Raw genomic sequence first — 15,305 nt, forward strand, 5'->3', positions numbered from 1 at the left:
CATAACAGTGCTCCTGTACACAATACGAGTTCCATGAAGAGATAGTTTGCCAAGGTTGGTGTGGAAGAACCTGAGTGACTAGGTCACGTGTAGACGTACTTTTGGCCATATAGTCTATATTGGGATCACTTAGCACAGTGTGACAAGTAATGTTCTAAAAGGCTGCGAATACGTTTGCAGTCCACGTCAAGGCTTTTTAGTTCAAGGCTGAAAGACTACAAATTGTGGAGAAAGTTCAAGGAAGGTGAATACTTATGCAAGGCACTGTAAGTCCAATCAAATGTGGTCGAAAGCACTAAATTACACTTAATGCTTACACTTGATGCTCAATATGCTTATTACATATTGAAATGGCTTAGTGGAGGTGTGGTGTGAGCGTATGGTATATAGGGGGTTGTAAATAAGTTGTTAGTCATGTTGGGGTTTTTTTTTTCTGGGTTGGTTGGAGAATATTTGGACACACAATGTTTTTTGAGTCAAATAATAAAACGAACCTTAACATCAGATGAAAAGTAGTAATAGCGTAACAATAATACAACAGAGTAAGAAACTATTCGGGTTTTCTTTTCCCTCTCCTGAATTTCTCATCTCTAAGATCAAATAGAAATGCTTATTCTGTGTATAGTTTTCACAGAAAAAAAAAAAAAAAGACCAAACCCAACTCCTGCATATTTAGCTGTTTTGAAAACCGTTTTCCGTTCGGATATTACTTTGCATTAGTGTTAAAACCTGACAAATTGAGTGATAATCATGGCGCAGTGTAATGCAGTAACTGCATCGTTAAAGCATTACATCACTGCTTTGCTCTCAGCAGTAACAGCTGTGGAAAATCTGTTACCCACCAAAAAAAAAAAAAAAGTTCGTGCAACATGGCTGGCAATACAGGCTTCAAACAGCGAAAATGCATTTCTAATGTATACATCAGGATGCTTTTATAACCAAGTTGGAGTAGAAGTGTGCACAAAAAAAAAGCATGTATTAGCGTGATTGAATTTTGAAGTGACTCTGATGGAAAATTAAGAAGAGAAAACCTAAAACTATTTATGGCGGTAAAGTCACACGTGAGGTTCAGCTCTAGGAAAACTGGTGTATAGTTAGTTGTTGTGTTGCCCCTTTTAGACACTTTACAGAGAATAGGCAGGCGTTATTTTTAACGGCTCATGATGATGACTAATTCATGTGTTCAATTCTATCATCTCAGTTTGCTCTTCGTCCTCCGTTCGTAAAGCATCCTGATCCATTTGGTGCTGTCTGCGTGCTGCATCGCTGATGTGCGCTGGTCCTGAAAGGTCGTGTACGGATGGATAAGATATTCTAGCTAGGCTAAATGCTGAGGTTAACCATGCTGACATTTTACTGTAATTTCATGGAGCATTTGGCAGCGAGGAAGCTGTGAGAATCTAGGTCCAATTCTTATCTATGAGATACAGCAGACAAAGCGTTTCTGACACGCACACACACACACACACACACACGCACACACACACGCTCTATATCTCTCCCTGGATTTACCAGCAGCCTTCACGCGCTCCCTTTTAAGGGTCGGTGAAAGCAACCTCCTCTTTCCCTCCTTCTCACCACACAGAAACACACATGCACACACACCAAGCAGATGTTAAGTAAGGCTTGTGCGGAAGGTCTTTTGTGGTTGGCTATGGCACAGAAGATTGGGGTGGAGCTGAAACGACTCCCTGCAATTTGCTCTTGCATTGAGAAGATTTATGAGCATCTTTTCTCGGGTGACACATCATTTCTGCGCTCCAAATCCCAGCGGCTAGCCTGCAACAGCCTCAAAACAGGTTGCTCTATCCAAAACAGGTGACTCATGGACAAGCCTTCAGCCTGAGAAAGACAAACAGAATGAAAAGCATGTGCTTCCCAAGCACACACTTAAACTCGGTGCAAAGGAGAACGCACAGAGGGAGAGACACTCCTGAGCTTTATAATACTTAAATAGAAAATATAAATCTATAAGCGAAAGCCTGTATTGATTGCATTGCTCTGGTATTGATTATAGACAATACAGAGGAGACTTATAGGACATCATGGGGTGGGCAATAAAACTCCACATATAAATGTCACAGTGTGAAGAATAATAGTCTGAGGGAGAAAGTTCACTGCTCTCTCAGGCTGTGTTACATCTGACTACACGGACAATTAAAAAGCAGGAATTTAGAGGCATTCTTAGGTGTTAAATACAGTGGAAATAAATTGAAACACAACTCCATAGCAAACATGATACATTTTATTGTGAGGTTTACTTGATATGTTTAGTTCTGCTTGAGGTTTATTGAAACCCTGTTTAATGTACCCTGAAATGCTTTAGAAATTGTTTCAATGGTATTATTTGGGGGCCAAGCACCAAGGTTGCAGAGGCCCCCTATTGGAATTGTGTTTTCCGTGTCTTCTTCTTGTTCTTGTTCTTCTTCATAAGGGTTTATGACGGACCATAGAACGCTTCATATGCTTTTCATGCAATTTGCTACACTGATAGAAGAGTCTTTGCTAGAATCCCAGCAGTTTTGGTGTACACCATTAAACTTTCTAGCACCACCGATAATGCAAATTTGAACATACCTTTACAATAATAGCACTAGGGCTGCAACAACTAATCGAAAATTAAAATGATCGACAATGAGTGTCATTATGGATTAGTCGGGTCTGTGATGTCACTGTGGATAACGACCCCCCCCCCCCCCCCCGTCAGTGATGTCACTTCACGAGCGTGAAAAATGCATTTCTGTGAATAAAACCCATCTGAAAAACAGAGTTATTCATAACTCTCAAACAAATTCGATTGTGAAGTTGCCAAACAGTAAGTGAGGGCATATCTCAGCAATGGTGTGTATTTAGACCAAACTCTGTAAGTCAGTGACGGACCATACCTAAGGGTCTCCAAGAAGTTAAGTCTACGATCACTTCTAAGGCAGGGCTCTACGGTAACAGTTTCTTTTAGGAGCACTTGTGATCCTAATTACAAAAATTTAGGAGCACAGGAAAAAATTTTGTAGCATGGTTGATGATGGTTTGTTTTTTTTTTTTTAGAGATGGTAACGTTAATGTGCCACAATATAACACACAAGTAGGCATGAGAAAACTTGAGCTGGTCAATTATGACAGAATTTAGGAACATAGTGTGAGCCATGACACATTAATTTACCTTCTGATAAACTAAATGTAATATTTTCAGTTAATTTTACAGACTGTATGTAAAAAAAACAAAAAAAAAACAACAACCGTTAACCTGTTTCACCTTGTAAACAAATACAATAAACCTCAATGTTTAGTGTTTTAAGTCTGCTCCTCTTAAATATATTTAAAGCTACACTATTAGACATTTTCTACTTTCATGGTCCTGGGCTGGAGTCAGTTCTCGAACCGCACTGTGTATATATCTGAATAATCTCATATAGGATGTGACTGGGTGAGTTCATTTACCCGTCAGAATTTGTTGTTTCGGGGTAAATTACGTGATCCCGCTGCAAGCTTGTTCATTACTAAGCAACATGGATGCGCAAAGTTGGAAGAGCAAGATCCAATGAATGCGGTAGGTAACCCCCTTCATTTATTTATTTATTAGCATTTTGATTTTACAATTCCTGGATGAAATCACTTGCCTGTGATCAAAGACAGTGAGAGCTGATGTTTGGGAATATAGCCGAATTCATGCTAAATTATTATTTTATACGTCATCAATGAAAAATAGGGTATGAGATATTCTACACCCCCTGACATTTACTTAATCAACTTAATGAATGCAAATAAAAAATTTAAGAGAGTAATTAGGCCTACTTGGTTCAATTTTTTTTTTTTTTTTTTTTTTTTTTTTTTTTTTTTTTTTTTTTAAAAGTGACCGGTTTGAGCAGATGTGGAAGGCTGTCTATGATTGCCAAACTGGTTTTAGTTCTTCCCCACGCGACTGCAGATGCAGAGAGAGTTCTCCATGGTGGGTTTGAACAAAACCAGGAACAGTTTGGCTCTGGACTGAACGCAATCATCCATCATGACTGTGAAAATGGCTGGCCTTGAGCCACAGTGCTTTAAGTGGGAGCCCCCTACCCCTGTCTGAAATGTGTACTCACACACACAGTACAGTGTGTACATTGAGGACTGCCGTTCAGTTGGCTCGTTTGGGGCCAAATTTCTTTTTATTTTTGATACATTTGTATTTCTGAAATATATAAAACAATTGATTTTATTTGGATGAATTTGTCTGTCTTTTATGAGATTTACCAGTTATCATTTCTATTGGTGATGGTCAATTATGAACAATAGGTAAAACTGAACTGCTAGCAAAAACTTGAGAGAATTGGGTGGGGCCGAGGGGCCGCTGCTGCAAATATTTGAGTGGCTCCTCCCCTAACAGATGTAATCTCACTCCAAACTTTTGATAAAACTTGAGAGCCCTGCATATGTATTGCATCACATAAATGGTTCCATATTGTCAGCTGAAAAAAGGCGTGGCTTCTAATTTCAGTTATTTTATTATACATTTAAATGTGAATCCTTTTTTTTTTTCTTTTCTATAAAGGCAATTTGCCAGTTATTAGGTGCGTCCCAAATCGCACGCTTACACAATATTCTACGCCATTTTGTAGTGTAAATAGTGTGATTAGTGTGTTCACACTGAAAACCCCCCCAAAAACAAAGTGCACTTCAAGTTCCAAGATGATGCGCTCATTCAACAGGGGGAAAAAAAAGCGATGTGTGGTATGATGGACACTTCATGCACTCAACGGTCGCAGCTTTCTCTATGTAGTGGAAGGGGAGGGGCTATATCAAGCTCAGATGTTGAACAAAAAAAAAAATATTATAAATTTCACTGGTTGCAATTGATTTGTAAATGTGTATGTTTTAACTACCCTAATTATTTATGACAGTATCTGATATCATATTCTTCATCATATCAATTAAGACACTCTTCACATAATTTTCTCTTACTCCTTTAGTCAAGAAAGTTTTGGGGAAGAGGTTTGTTTCTTTGTTTTGAAACCTGTTGTACTAGCTTTAGATCATATATCTATGTTTATATTTATTACTGCTAGGCAAATATTCATATTTTATGTGTTAATTTTGTAGTGGTGTGTTTGTTGTTTTGAATAGGGTGATTGTTGTTGTTGTTTTTGTGTATAGAGGGTATGCACGTGACATCACTGTAACCAGAACACATGCCAGTGTCCATGGACCACAGGTTCTTGGGCAAGTTGTAAGGGTCACTGTCGAGTCCAATTGCCTTTAATTAAGCTGATAATCATTAGTTATACTAGCATTTTCACAGCTTCCCTTATTAAAACCAGCCATGTTGCTGGATGTTTTGCCACTCAGTGCAGATGAGGGGGGCGTGTTCTGGCGGGAAACTGACGTCAATGCATACCCTCTATTAGCACCCCCTTGAAAACGAGATGATGCAGCTCAAGGGGTTTATCCTAAAGAATAAAGTTGTTACTTTCACTCAAGTATATATCTTTTTATATCCTAATCTAGCACTATAAGATGAGAAACCAAGAAAACAAAGCATTTGTTTTTAATAGATAACAGAAAGAAGAAAAAAACAGATACTCAGCACACTCTATAATCATTTCATGACTCAACCCGTACCTGAAGAAAGTTCAATTGCTGAATGCAGGACTGTACTCTCCCCAGAGTTTCTCGTCAACTCTCTAGGGTTCATCCTCAAGGCCACGTTCACCTCATGGAATGGAGCTCATTTCCCCCCTGTTCTTCTCCCATACTTTACACATAATGTGAACGCTGCTGCTTTGAGTCTCAAGGTTCAGACCTTCCAGTGTTCCTAACTGCATCTGATCTGCACAGGAGCCCTGTTATCAACTTCCCCTGGGCTTTCTTTTCCTCTGTTTAACTACTTCTATTTCCCTTCATTTTCTCACTCTCACACACTCCTGCGGTGTCAAACAGATGGAGATGTTCACTTCCTCACAGAGAAGTTTTGGACAGGTTTTCTGTATAGAGAGCCAAGAGGCTACGTCACAGATTCTCCGCTTGCCCTGACCTGAACTTCATAAATTTCACGATTGTCTTTATTGCCATCAAACTCATTACACTTCTCATTACAGTGCTGGCCAGCCATGTCATAGGCAACATTAAAGTGATCTATGGGATCAGAAATAGATTAAAGAGAGGGAAGTGGAGGAAGGATATTTCTCAGATTTCCTTTTTCCGTGCTTTCAGCCTCTCCAAAATGTGCGAGCCATACCAACAGAACAAAGAACGGCGTTACATACAATTTTTCATGCTGCAACAAAGATGCCTTACATAACGGAAAACTAAAGTTGAAAAGGTCATTTTGTATAAATAATAAAAGAAAGCAATACTTAGGGAATACAACATGAAGAGTGTGCTGTTACAGGAACTAATCAACAACGGAGTGTCGTGATGTGAAGCGGAGTTACTGTTACCACAACAAACTGGCCAATGTTTTAAAATGGAATTCCTTACATTTCAATTTACTAATGAAGGACGTGTCATGCTTTTTATCCCTTTTAGTTACATTTAATTTTGTGGAACATCTGCTATAGCAGTGCAGTGGCAGTGGCAGAGGCAGTGGTTGCTTGGCGGTTAAGGCTCTGGGTTACTGATCGGAAAGTTGGGGGTTCAAGCCCCAGCATTGCTAAGCTGCCACTGTTGGGCCCTTGAGCAAGGCCCTTAACCCTCTCTGCTCCAGGGGCACTGTATCATGGCTGACCCTGCGCTCTGACCCCAACATGCTGAGGTATGCGAAGAAAAGAATTTCACTGTGCTGTAATGTATACGTGGCCAACCAAGAATCATTATCATTATAGCAGGGGTTTTCAATCCTGGGGACCCACCACTCTGCCTATTTTGTATGTCTCCTTTTATTTAACACACCTGATTCAGTCCATCAGCTCATCAGGAGAGAGATTCATGAACTGAGCTGTATGTGTCAGATATGAGATTCATACAAAATGTGCAGGGCTGTGGGTCCCCGCGATCGAAAACCACGGCGCTATAGCATTTACGTTATCGCGGCTCTGAACAGTCAGTCTCTCTCCAGCTTCTTTTCTCATAAGACCTGCCATGTAGGAGGTGCTCTGACCCCGTCATCTAGCCATCAGAAATTTTTGTCAAAGTCGCTCAGATTGTTACACTTACCCATAGAACACATCAACTTTGAGAACTGTCCGTTATGCATACGTACGTATACGATCTATACACACAACCTTGTTATTTTAGAGAGAAAAGTGCAAAGAAATTGCAAACTTCACTGTAATGAAGATTCTCCTATGCCACTGACATCAGAGACTCATTCCATGAATGTTAAATTAACATCTCCTTACAGAAAACGTCACCACATCCATTTAATGTTAGTATTAGACTACGCAAAGTGTCTGCCAAACAAGATCCCTGTGTAAGTTCTTACTATAGAAATGAGAATGAGTGCATCAGTACCTGGGATTTGAACTACAGCCAGAACTACTGTCAGAGAAAATTAATCAACATCATCTGGCCAATCAGAATTGAGAATTCAACAGCGTTGTGTTGAACGGTCAGCGTTCTTACTGGTCATTCCGTCACTGCGTTTTCATGGGATGAAATGAATAGATCAATAAAAATGCACACTTGTGTAATGTAAACAAGAGGGAAAAAAAACAGCCTTCTGGTTTATTTTGTCTAAATTTGATATGTACAGAGAAAGCTGTGTACAATTTCATACATTATGTATAAAGACTAGTCAAAAAATGGAATTGCACTGTGCTTACATGTTACACCATGGACACCATGTTACCTCGGGAGAATATAGACAATGCAAAAAAAAAAAAAAAAAAAATACAGTTACTGTTTTTTTTTCTTTTCTTTTGACGATCTAAAAATGTTTTGTGGTGGAAAGATATTACACACAAAAATAGTAGAATAGTTGCTAAAATATGTGCTTTCCATGACATCTTTTGTAGTACAAAATATCCCTCCTATAACAGGCACTTAAACATTACCATCGCCAACAAATTCTCCTTTAATTCAATGCATACAATACAAAACGTGAAATAAAGCAGCCAAAAATACCCCTGCTGCTGCTCTGAAAAGTTCATTTCCCACCCATTCGAGCTCACAGGACCAAACACGCACTGCAACGTACCAGTTAGTCAACAACGGGAAGATGTGCATCGTTGTTTCGTACATTTTAGTTTTGCTCTTGAGGGACAGAGAGAAATTGAGAGAGGAGGAGAGAAAGCCTTCAAGCTGCTGGTGTTCAGTTCAATAGGTGTGGATGAAATGGCAAAAAATATCACAGCCACAATACATGATGTTTTTACGAGCCACGGTACGCATTACAACAATACGTGTATCTGAATCGGATAAGATTTGAACCTCACGCAGTCAAAAGTGTCCATGATTCGCCAGTATCTGTATCAGATATAATATTCAAATAAACCCCTGTGCTTCTCCAACTTCCCCGATTTGTTTTCAGTAATTTAATGCAAAAGATATCAAATCTAACATTTTAATCACCGTCAGCAGTCACGGGAGTGCTGACGTCATGTAATTAGGAGGGGTTGGTTGTCAAATGTAGCTTAAAATGATTAGATTTTATTTAAATCGCTTAATAGTATCTTGGATGTATTTACACACGCATACCTATCCAGATATTATTTATTGCTATTATTACTTCCCACCTCCGAGGTAAGTCGAATGCAACATTAGTCATTATATATCCGGTATCAGCGGGGTCTATAAGTTCATTATTACTTTTATAAGAAGTTTTCCAAAAATAATCCGTTTATTTATTTTAAATAAAGCAACCATCAATCTGGTACTTCAGGCCGTTATTAACTACTGACCATGCCCACTATTTTCATACAGCGTATGGTCATATCACCCAGCATAATGCGCACAGACGGCTTCAGGAATTTTTTATAAAATAAATCACATCGTGGATTACAGTGATTAAGAGATGGCTGGTGGAGGAAACGATACGCGGAAATCCGGCTGTAAAGATCAGCGTACTGGCCTGAGCATGGTACAGGGAGTGTGTATGTGATGACACGTTCAACAGACACCTCAGACTACCTGTGTGACCACTGACTGGCCAAGAGACACGAAGCACCAACCACACAATAGAATAGACTGGTTTCCCAAGAAACCAGTATGCATGGTATTAGAGAATCTCAAGCTTTACGAGCAGGTACAGACTGGTGGACAGGAAGTGTGAAGGATGGACAGAGAAATAAGATGAAGGAGTCACAGGATGAGTGAAATTACTGCGGTTTTACAAACCGTCTAGGCTTGGTCTCAATCTCTCACTGTCTCTCTCTTTCTCTCAATCTCTTTTCCTCTCGGAAACATACAGATGGGCGATGAATGAAAATCTGATACATCTGTTGTGTTGTGGGGACATTTTGAGTGGTCTCTTCCAGGGTGACCTTGACATCTTCTACAGGGCACGAGGGCCCACTTGAATTGTTTGAGGCAGAAGTTGTCGGTCACTAGATCTCAACCCACCTGAACACCTATGGGAGATTTCTGAAGTGACGCTAGACAGTGTGGAAATATCTTTTGGAAGAACAGTGTTCATCGGTCCAGTAGAGCTCCAGAGACATGTAGAACTGATGCCAAGGTTGAGGAGTGTTGAGGTTGTTCCAGTGGCTCTTGGTGGCCCAACACCTTACTTAACACACAGTATGTTGGGTTTTAATTGAATGTCACCCCTGTATGTATATGTATTCAGATAAAAAATATATATTCAAATATTTCTGCCTATTCAGAGCTCATGCATACTCGCTGCTTTCCTCAACACTCGGTGACCAATTGGTGGCAGGTGAAATGAGTTATGTAGGTCACAACGCTATAGGAATACAAACCTGGTAGCTGTTTTCTGATTGTCAGGACTGGCAAGGATGCTAATCAATGTTAGGACACGCGTTCAAATACATTCACACACATACCATGTGGATATGTTGGATGGCTGGACCATAATTGTGTATTAAAAAATGTGCATGATGTTAAAAAAAAAAAAAAAAAGTCAACAACCAAAATCCCTATGTTTTCTGAAAAGTTCATGTGTGTCCCACTCCTCTGCTCCAATCCCACTCTTCCCTTCAGGAGTAGAACGGACGGCCCTTTTCAGGGCTTTGAAGTCGGTTAAGGCGAGCGAGCTGGGAGGGCGAGGGTGGCACGTCCTGCCGGTAGGGCCCTTTGGAGGTTGAGGACAGGGCCAGTGAGTCGTTTTGTGGACTGAGCTTCGCCTGTGCCTCCTGCTCTTTGCGCCTCTGTTCCTGCCTGAGCAGCTCCTGTGTCTCCAGCAGCACACGCGCGTTCAGGCCCAACGCTGGACCACTCAGGTAACCATTAGCACCACGGCTGCCCTGGTAGCTTGAGTAGCGTGGGTTCTCTTTAGCTAATTGGAACACCTCGCCAGGGGGGTAGACCTTATCCCATGAGTCCTGAGACACGGTGCTGGGGTTCTTACGTGGTTGCCTACATGTAAGAAAAATTAAAAGAGAATGAGAGAGAGAGAGAGAGAGAGAGAGAGAGAGAGAGATTAGTCCATGTATTGCAGTAGTTCTCAAAGTGGGACCAAGGGTCTATAAAGCATAGTTTGGGGAAGGGGTTGGTTGGTGGGTTTGAAATGTATTCTTATTGTTATTGTTATTAAACCAACCAACTGAACACTTGAATTGAATGGGTTTACTCCAAATCTTAATAACTCAAATGAGTAGGACTATAAATAATACCAACTTTGACCTGACCTGTTGTGTTCTGTTAAGAGAAACGTCAGGACTTAAAAGCTCTGTCTTTAATAAATAGCCAAAACATTATTATACACATTGAAATAGGCCTCACATTTGAATAGTTGGAATAGTTGGAATACGCACCGAGGGAGACGTCAAATTTATTTTAAAGTCCCTGGTTGCAAAAACCCATGATGCAACCCATGTCCCCGCATTTTTTGACATAAAACATTCACATACATACATGGACTTATTATATGTTATTCTTATAAAAAGATAAAATCCTGAGCAACGTTTTTTTATTTATGAGCCAGTCACATGAACAGACAGCTTTATCTGTGTGTGTGTGTCTGTATGTCTTCCTTTTGCCTGTTAACAAATGCAGCTGTAGAATATAATGTTCATTACGCCAAAACAGCCTACAGGCTTTCCATCCACCATTCTCTCTCGCACACAACACATCTTAAATGGAACTAAAGAGAAATTGTTTTATATGGAACTGCACTCTGTGCAGAGAAACAGAGAGGGCAAGGAAAGCAGAGCACCAATTTTGCTCATATTGAGTAAAACACTAGGAGATTTATTTGAAAGTATGGGTGTAACGATACACTCGGATCACGATTCGATACGCATCACGATACTGGGTTCGCGATACGATGCGCGTCACGATATTTTGAACAAAATTAAACCATGAAACTGAAATTCATATAACAGATTTATTTCCGAAACATTAACAATTTTCAGTAACTTTCTTTGTTGTACCTTCTGTATGTAAATTAACAACTGACTAGGTGTGTCACTGAACAATAAAACTGAATTTTAACATGAAATTAGACTTAAGGAGTGTGGGCAGGAAGTGATTTGCTACATAGGAAGCACTATCACAAACTCAAAATGCCAAGGTTTTGCGTCATTTATGGTTGCTGAAATCGATCAAACCGAGAAACCACAAGGAGCTTTTATCGTGTACCAAAGGTTGTTGATCATAAGGGGGGGGGAAATGCAAGAAATTGACTGTGGTCGGATAATGCCTGTGTGTGCAGTGACCACTTTGTCATAGGTAAGTTAATACATAATACATATGCTATGGTTATGTTACGTTAGCCGTTTCCGTACTTTGTAAAGTTTAAGTAAAAAGTTAAAGTTTCGCGATGATCCGTGCCTTTAGTGGCGGATAGTTTCGGCGGACCTTTTGAGAGTGGTTAACCTAATAACAAAGTAAACAACCGTAACGCTAACATCGAGAGGCGTAGCAGCGTTGGAGGTTTGTTCCTAGGTTACTCCACAGGACAAAAAGAGATGCCACTCACCCGGGTGAAACCAACGATAATGATTGTGGAGCACCTTGGTACCGAGGTCGTTGACCCAACCACTAAAAAAGTAGTACGCCTCCATACTTTTGTATGCTTTCATTTGTTTTCTGGAGTAGAAGGATGTCTGGAGGACAAGGTAGTTGCTTATAGATCTACCGCCTCGATGGCAGGCAAGTATTTCAATTCAGTAGAAAAATTGCTCCTCTTCATAACATATGGATCACGTCCAACATATGTTGTGATTTTCTGTTTATACAGTTCTCTTGTAATAGTGTCTAAACCAGTACAGTACGGACTTTCCTCCACCTCGTCCATTCTGCTTTTCACTTCCTGCCCTCCATCTGAATTTTGCGTGTCATCAGGATCATGTGACTGGAAACAAGATATAGGATAAAATGGAATGCATATAGTTTTTAAAAAATAATAATAAATCGGCATAACTACAATACATAACATTTTTGCATCGCGATATATCGTACTACGATATACCGTTACACCCCAATTTGTAAGTGCTTTCAGTGGCTGTTGTTCAAGCACACACTGCTTCATAGCCTTTCTAGCTTAACCCTGTTGATAATGGTCATATCCCATTCCCACGCGCCAGCTAGGTTTTCTTCTGTCGCACAACAGCTACCGCTGAAGGTGAATACGTGCTTCCTCTGAGACAAGTGAAGCCAGACGCTGAATCTTTTCAAACCTCTGTTCATGCGACAGCTAAATGTACTCAGACGAACGCTAACCAGCTTGTTTTGTATACATGAGCTACCAGATGGCTGTGATTGTTCACCATCGTCCTGATCAACAGGGGATAGAGGATGGCATCCTTCCCACTTAGAGAGCGAATTATTTGCACTTGGACTGCACAGAATTCAAATTTCCTGACACTAGGGTAAAATGTTTGGTGTTTTTTTTTGTTTGTTTGCACTTTTTAACTTGAAGCACAGTATAGTTTGGTCAAGTGCACAAGCTTGACCCCATCTCTGAGCTTCACTTTAAATGAGTTGTAATCTTGGGTGTCAATAGCTACGTTTCCAAAACATTATGAATAAAGCAACGTTTCCATCCCATGTGTTCAATAGAACAAAATCATCACTTCAGGGATACTGGCGCATCTTGGTCTCCACCACTGTTATTTTTCTGAGCCATGATCACATGATTTGTTGAGGCAAAAAGTCACGACTTTTTTTTTTTTTGATGTGCATCGAGGAATTTATTCGGTAAATGTGTTTCCATCGTAGTTTACGCTCATGTCTGCTTATCGAATAAAAAATTATCCAACTCAGTTGCGCATTTTGGAGATTGTGTTTCCATCCAGCATTTTTTATGCGAAATCCCAAAATTTGCATAAAAATGTGTGGATGGAAACAGTTATTTACACTATGGGAAAGTGATGTCCTCCCAGGACCAGTGTTGAATTACATCTTCAGAAATAATTTGATGAGATTAACTAATTTCACAAACTAGGTTCTGGAGCAAGCGCGTCATTAGGAACTGTTCTACATGCTTCCACTGCAAAAGAACCAGTTCTCAGTCAGCAAACCTGGTTCAGTTCTTCAACAAAGATTTCCAAATATCTAAATCTTTGTACTTAAGAATGTCTTCATTATCCATTCTCAGAAAATAAATGTCCTCTAAATGAGTGCCAAATAAGTATTCTTATAGTATACTTAAGTATAAGTAAGACAAATATATGATGTGTGCTCCCCATGTGTTTATTGAACATCTCATTTCAGATTTATTCCCCTCTTTACTGTTATAATGACCTCCACTCTTCTAGGAAGGCTTTCCACTAGATTTTGGAGTGTAGCTGTGGGGATCATTGTGAGGTCAGGTATTGATGCTGTGTGAGGAGATCTGGGGTGCAGTCGGTGCTCCAGTTCATCCCAAAGGTGTTCAGAGGGGTTGAGGTCATGGCTCTGTGCAGGACACTCGAGTTCTTCCACTCTAACCTTGGCAAACCATGTCTTCATGGAGCTCTTTTGTGCACAGGGGCATCGTCATGCTGGAACAGGTTTGGGCCTCTGAGTTCTAATGAAGGGAAATTGTAATGCTATAGCATACAAAGCCATTCTATACAATTGTGTGCTTCAAACTTTGTGGGGAAGAACCACCTCTGGGTGTGATGGACAGTCTGAGGTGAATTGGTCTGTATCAAAATAAAATGAGTCCAGCAACTGTCCTGGTTACAGATGTGAGTGTCTGGATGATGTGGGAAAGTGCCCTGAGACAATTAGGCCACCCGAGTGATAGAATACAAAGTTTCATGTTGTGAAATCCCATCTTACGACATGCAACTTGACCATCATTTCACAATACAATCCTTGCTTCATGTTATTTTCCAGCACAATATGACAATGATGTCATGGCAAAGCAAAGTTCAACTAAGGAAGACAGAGTGCCAACCCTGGAGAAAAAAAAGTGGCATTGGGGGGGGGACATATGGTCTAGATCAGGGGGCAAGACGTCCGCCAGGAAATATGCTGTGCAACGAGTATTAATTACAGCATAATAAATTATTTATAAACCAAATAAAACCTTGAGCAATGTTTTCTATTTGCTAACAAGACTTTGTATATGTATGTGGGGGGGATTCGCCTGTTACAACATGCAGCTGTTGCATGAAAGTAGCGTTCTCTGTTTCACATGACTTTCATTACTCCTAATCAGCCTACGGTCGTATTGTCCAGTATTCCGTCTCACTCTTCTCGTCGCTAATCCTTCTCCGAACTAAAAAAAAAAAAACCTCTTCATTACTGCAGCTTGGAAATCTGCAAATCTGACTCCAGGCCTGAGCTCTGTACAGAGCGACAGAGATGGCAGACTGGCTCGGTGCATCAAGACATCTAATCAGAGAAGCGTTCTCCACAGGTCAAAGGTCACTGCTCACCGGCCTGAACTTGCTTAGTGAATGCTAGATTATAAGAGGAATGCATATGAGCCAGCCAGGGTTTTAGTCGTGCTTCCCTTGGGAAAGTGATCTGTCGTGGTTGGATCTGGCACTTGAGCGAGCCGAGTGCACTAGATTGAGTCTCGGAGAAAAAGTGGATGAGAATTGTTTACATTGATTAAGCGTCATTATGTCCTGTTGAGGACTGAGTGTCAACATCTCTATTGACTCACAGAGATGGAGCACAGGGCCAGGAGAAATGGATTTGTTTATGGAGAAAACCTACACACACAGAGCAACAATTAACTCAGTGGCTTTGTTTTTCCCAAGATGAGTAACTGTACATACACTGCCCATCATTTTATATATATATATATTATATATATATATATAATATAA

The 15,305-nt window shown here is 40.3% G+C and overlaps 1 protein-coding gene across 4 annotated transcripts in view; it reads right to left on the reverse strand.

Annotated features, from left to right (window-relative positions):
* Positions 1 to 5,508: 5,508 nt before the first annotated feature.
* Positions 5,509 to 15,305, reverse strand: part of pard3aa (par-3 family cell polarity regulator alpha, a) — a 434,509-nt gene continuing 424,712 nt past the window's right edge. For all 4 annotated transcript variants that reach the window (XM_053635967.1, XM_053635945.1, XM_053635955.1 and 1 more), the window contains one exon: positions 5,509 to 10,452. In XM_053635967.1, the coding sequence (XP_053491942.1) occupies positions 10,074 to 10,452 (379 nt within the window). In that variant the 3' untranslated portion in view covers positions 5,509 to 10,073. The remainder of the gene's footprint in view (positions 10,453 to 15,305) is intronic.

This window comes from Ictalurus furcatus, chromosome 1 (genome assembly GCF_023375685.1).
Source record: "Ictalurus furcatus strain D&B chromosome 1, Billie_1.0, whole genome shotgun sequence".
In the NCBI taxonomy this organism is placed as follows: domain Eukaryota; kingdom Metazoa; phylum Chordata; class Actinopteri; order Siluriformes; family Ictaluridae; genus Ictalurus; species Ictalurus furcatus.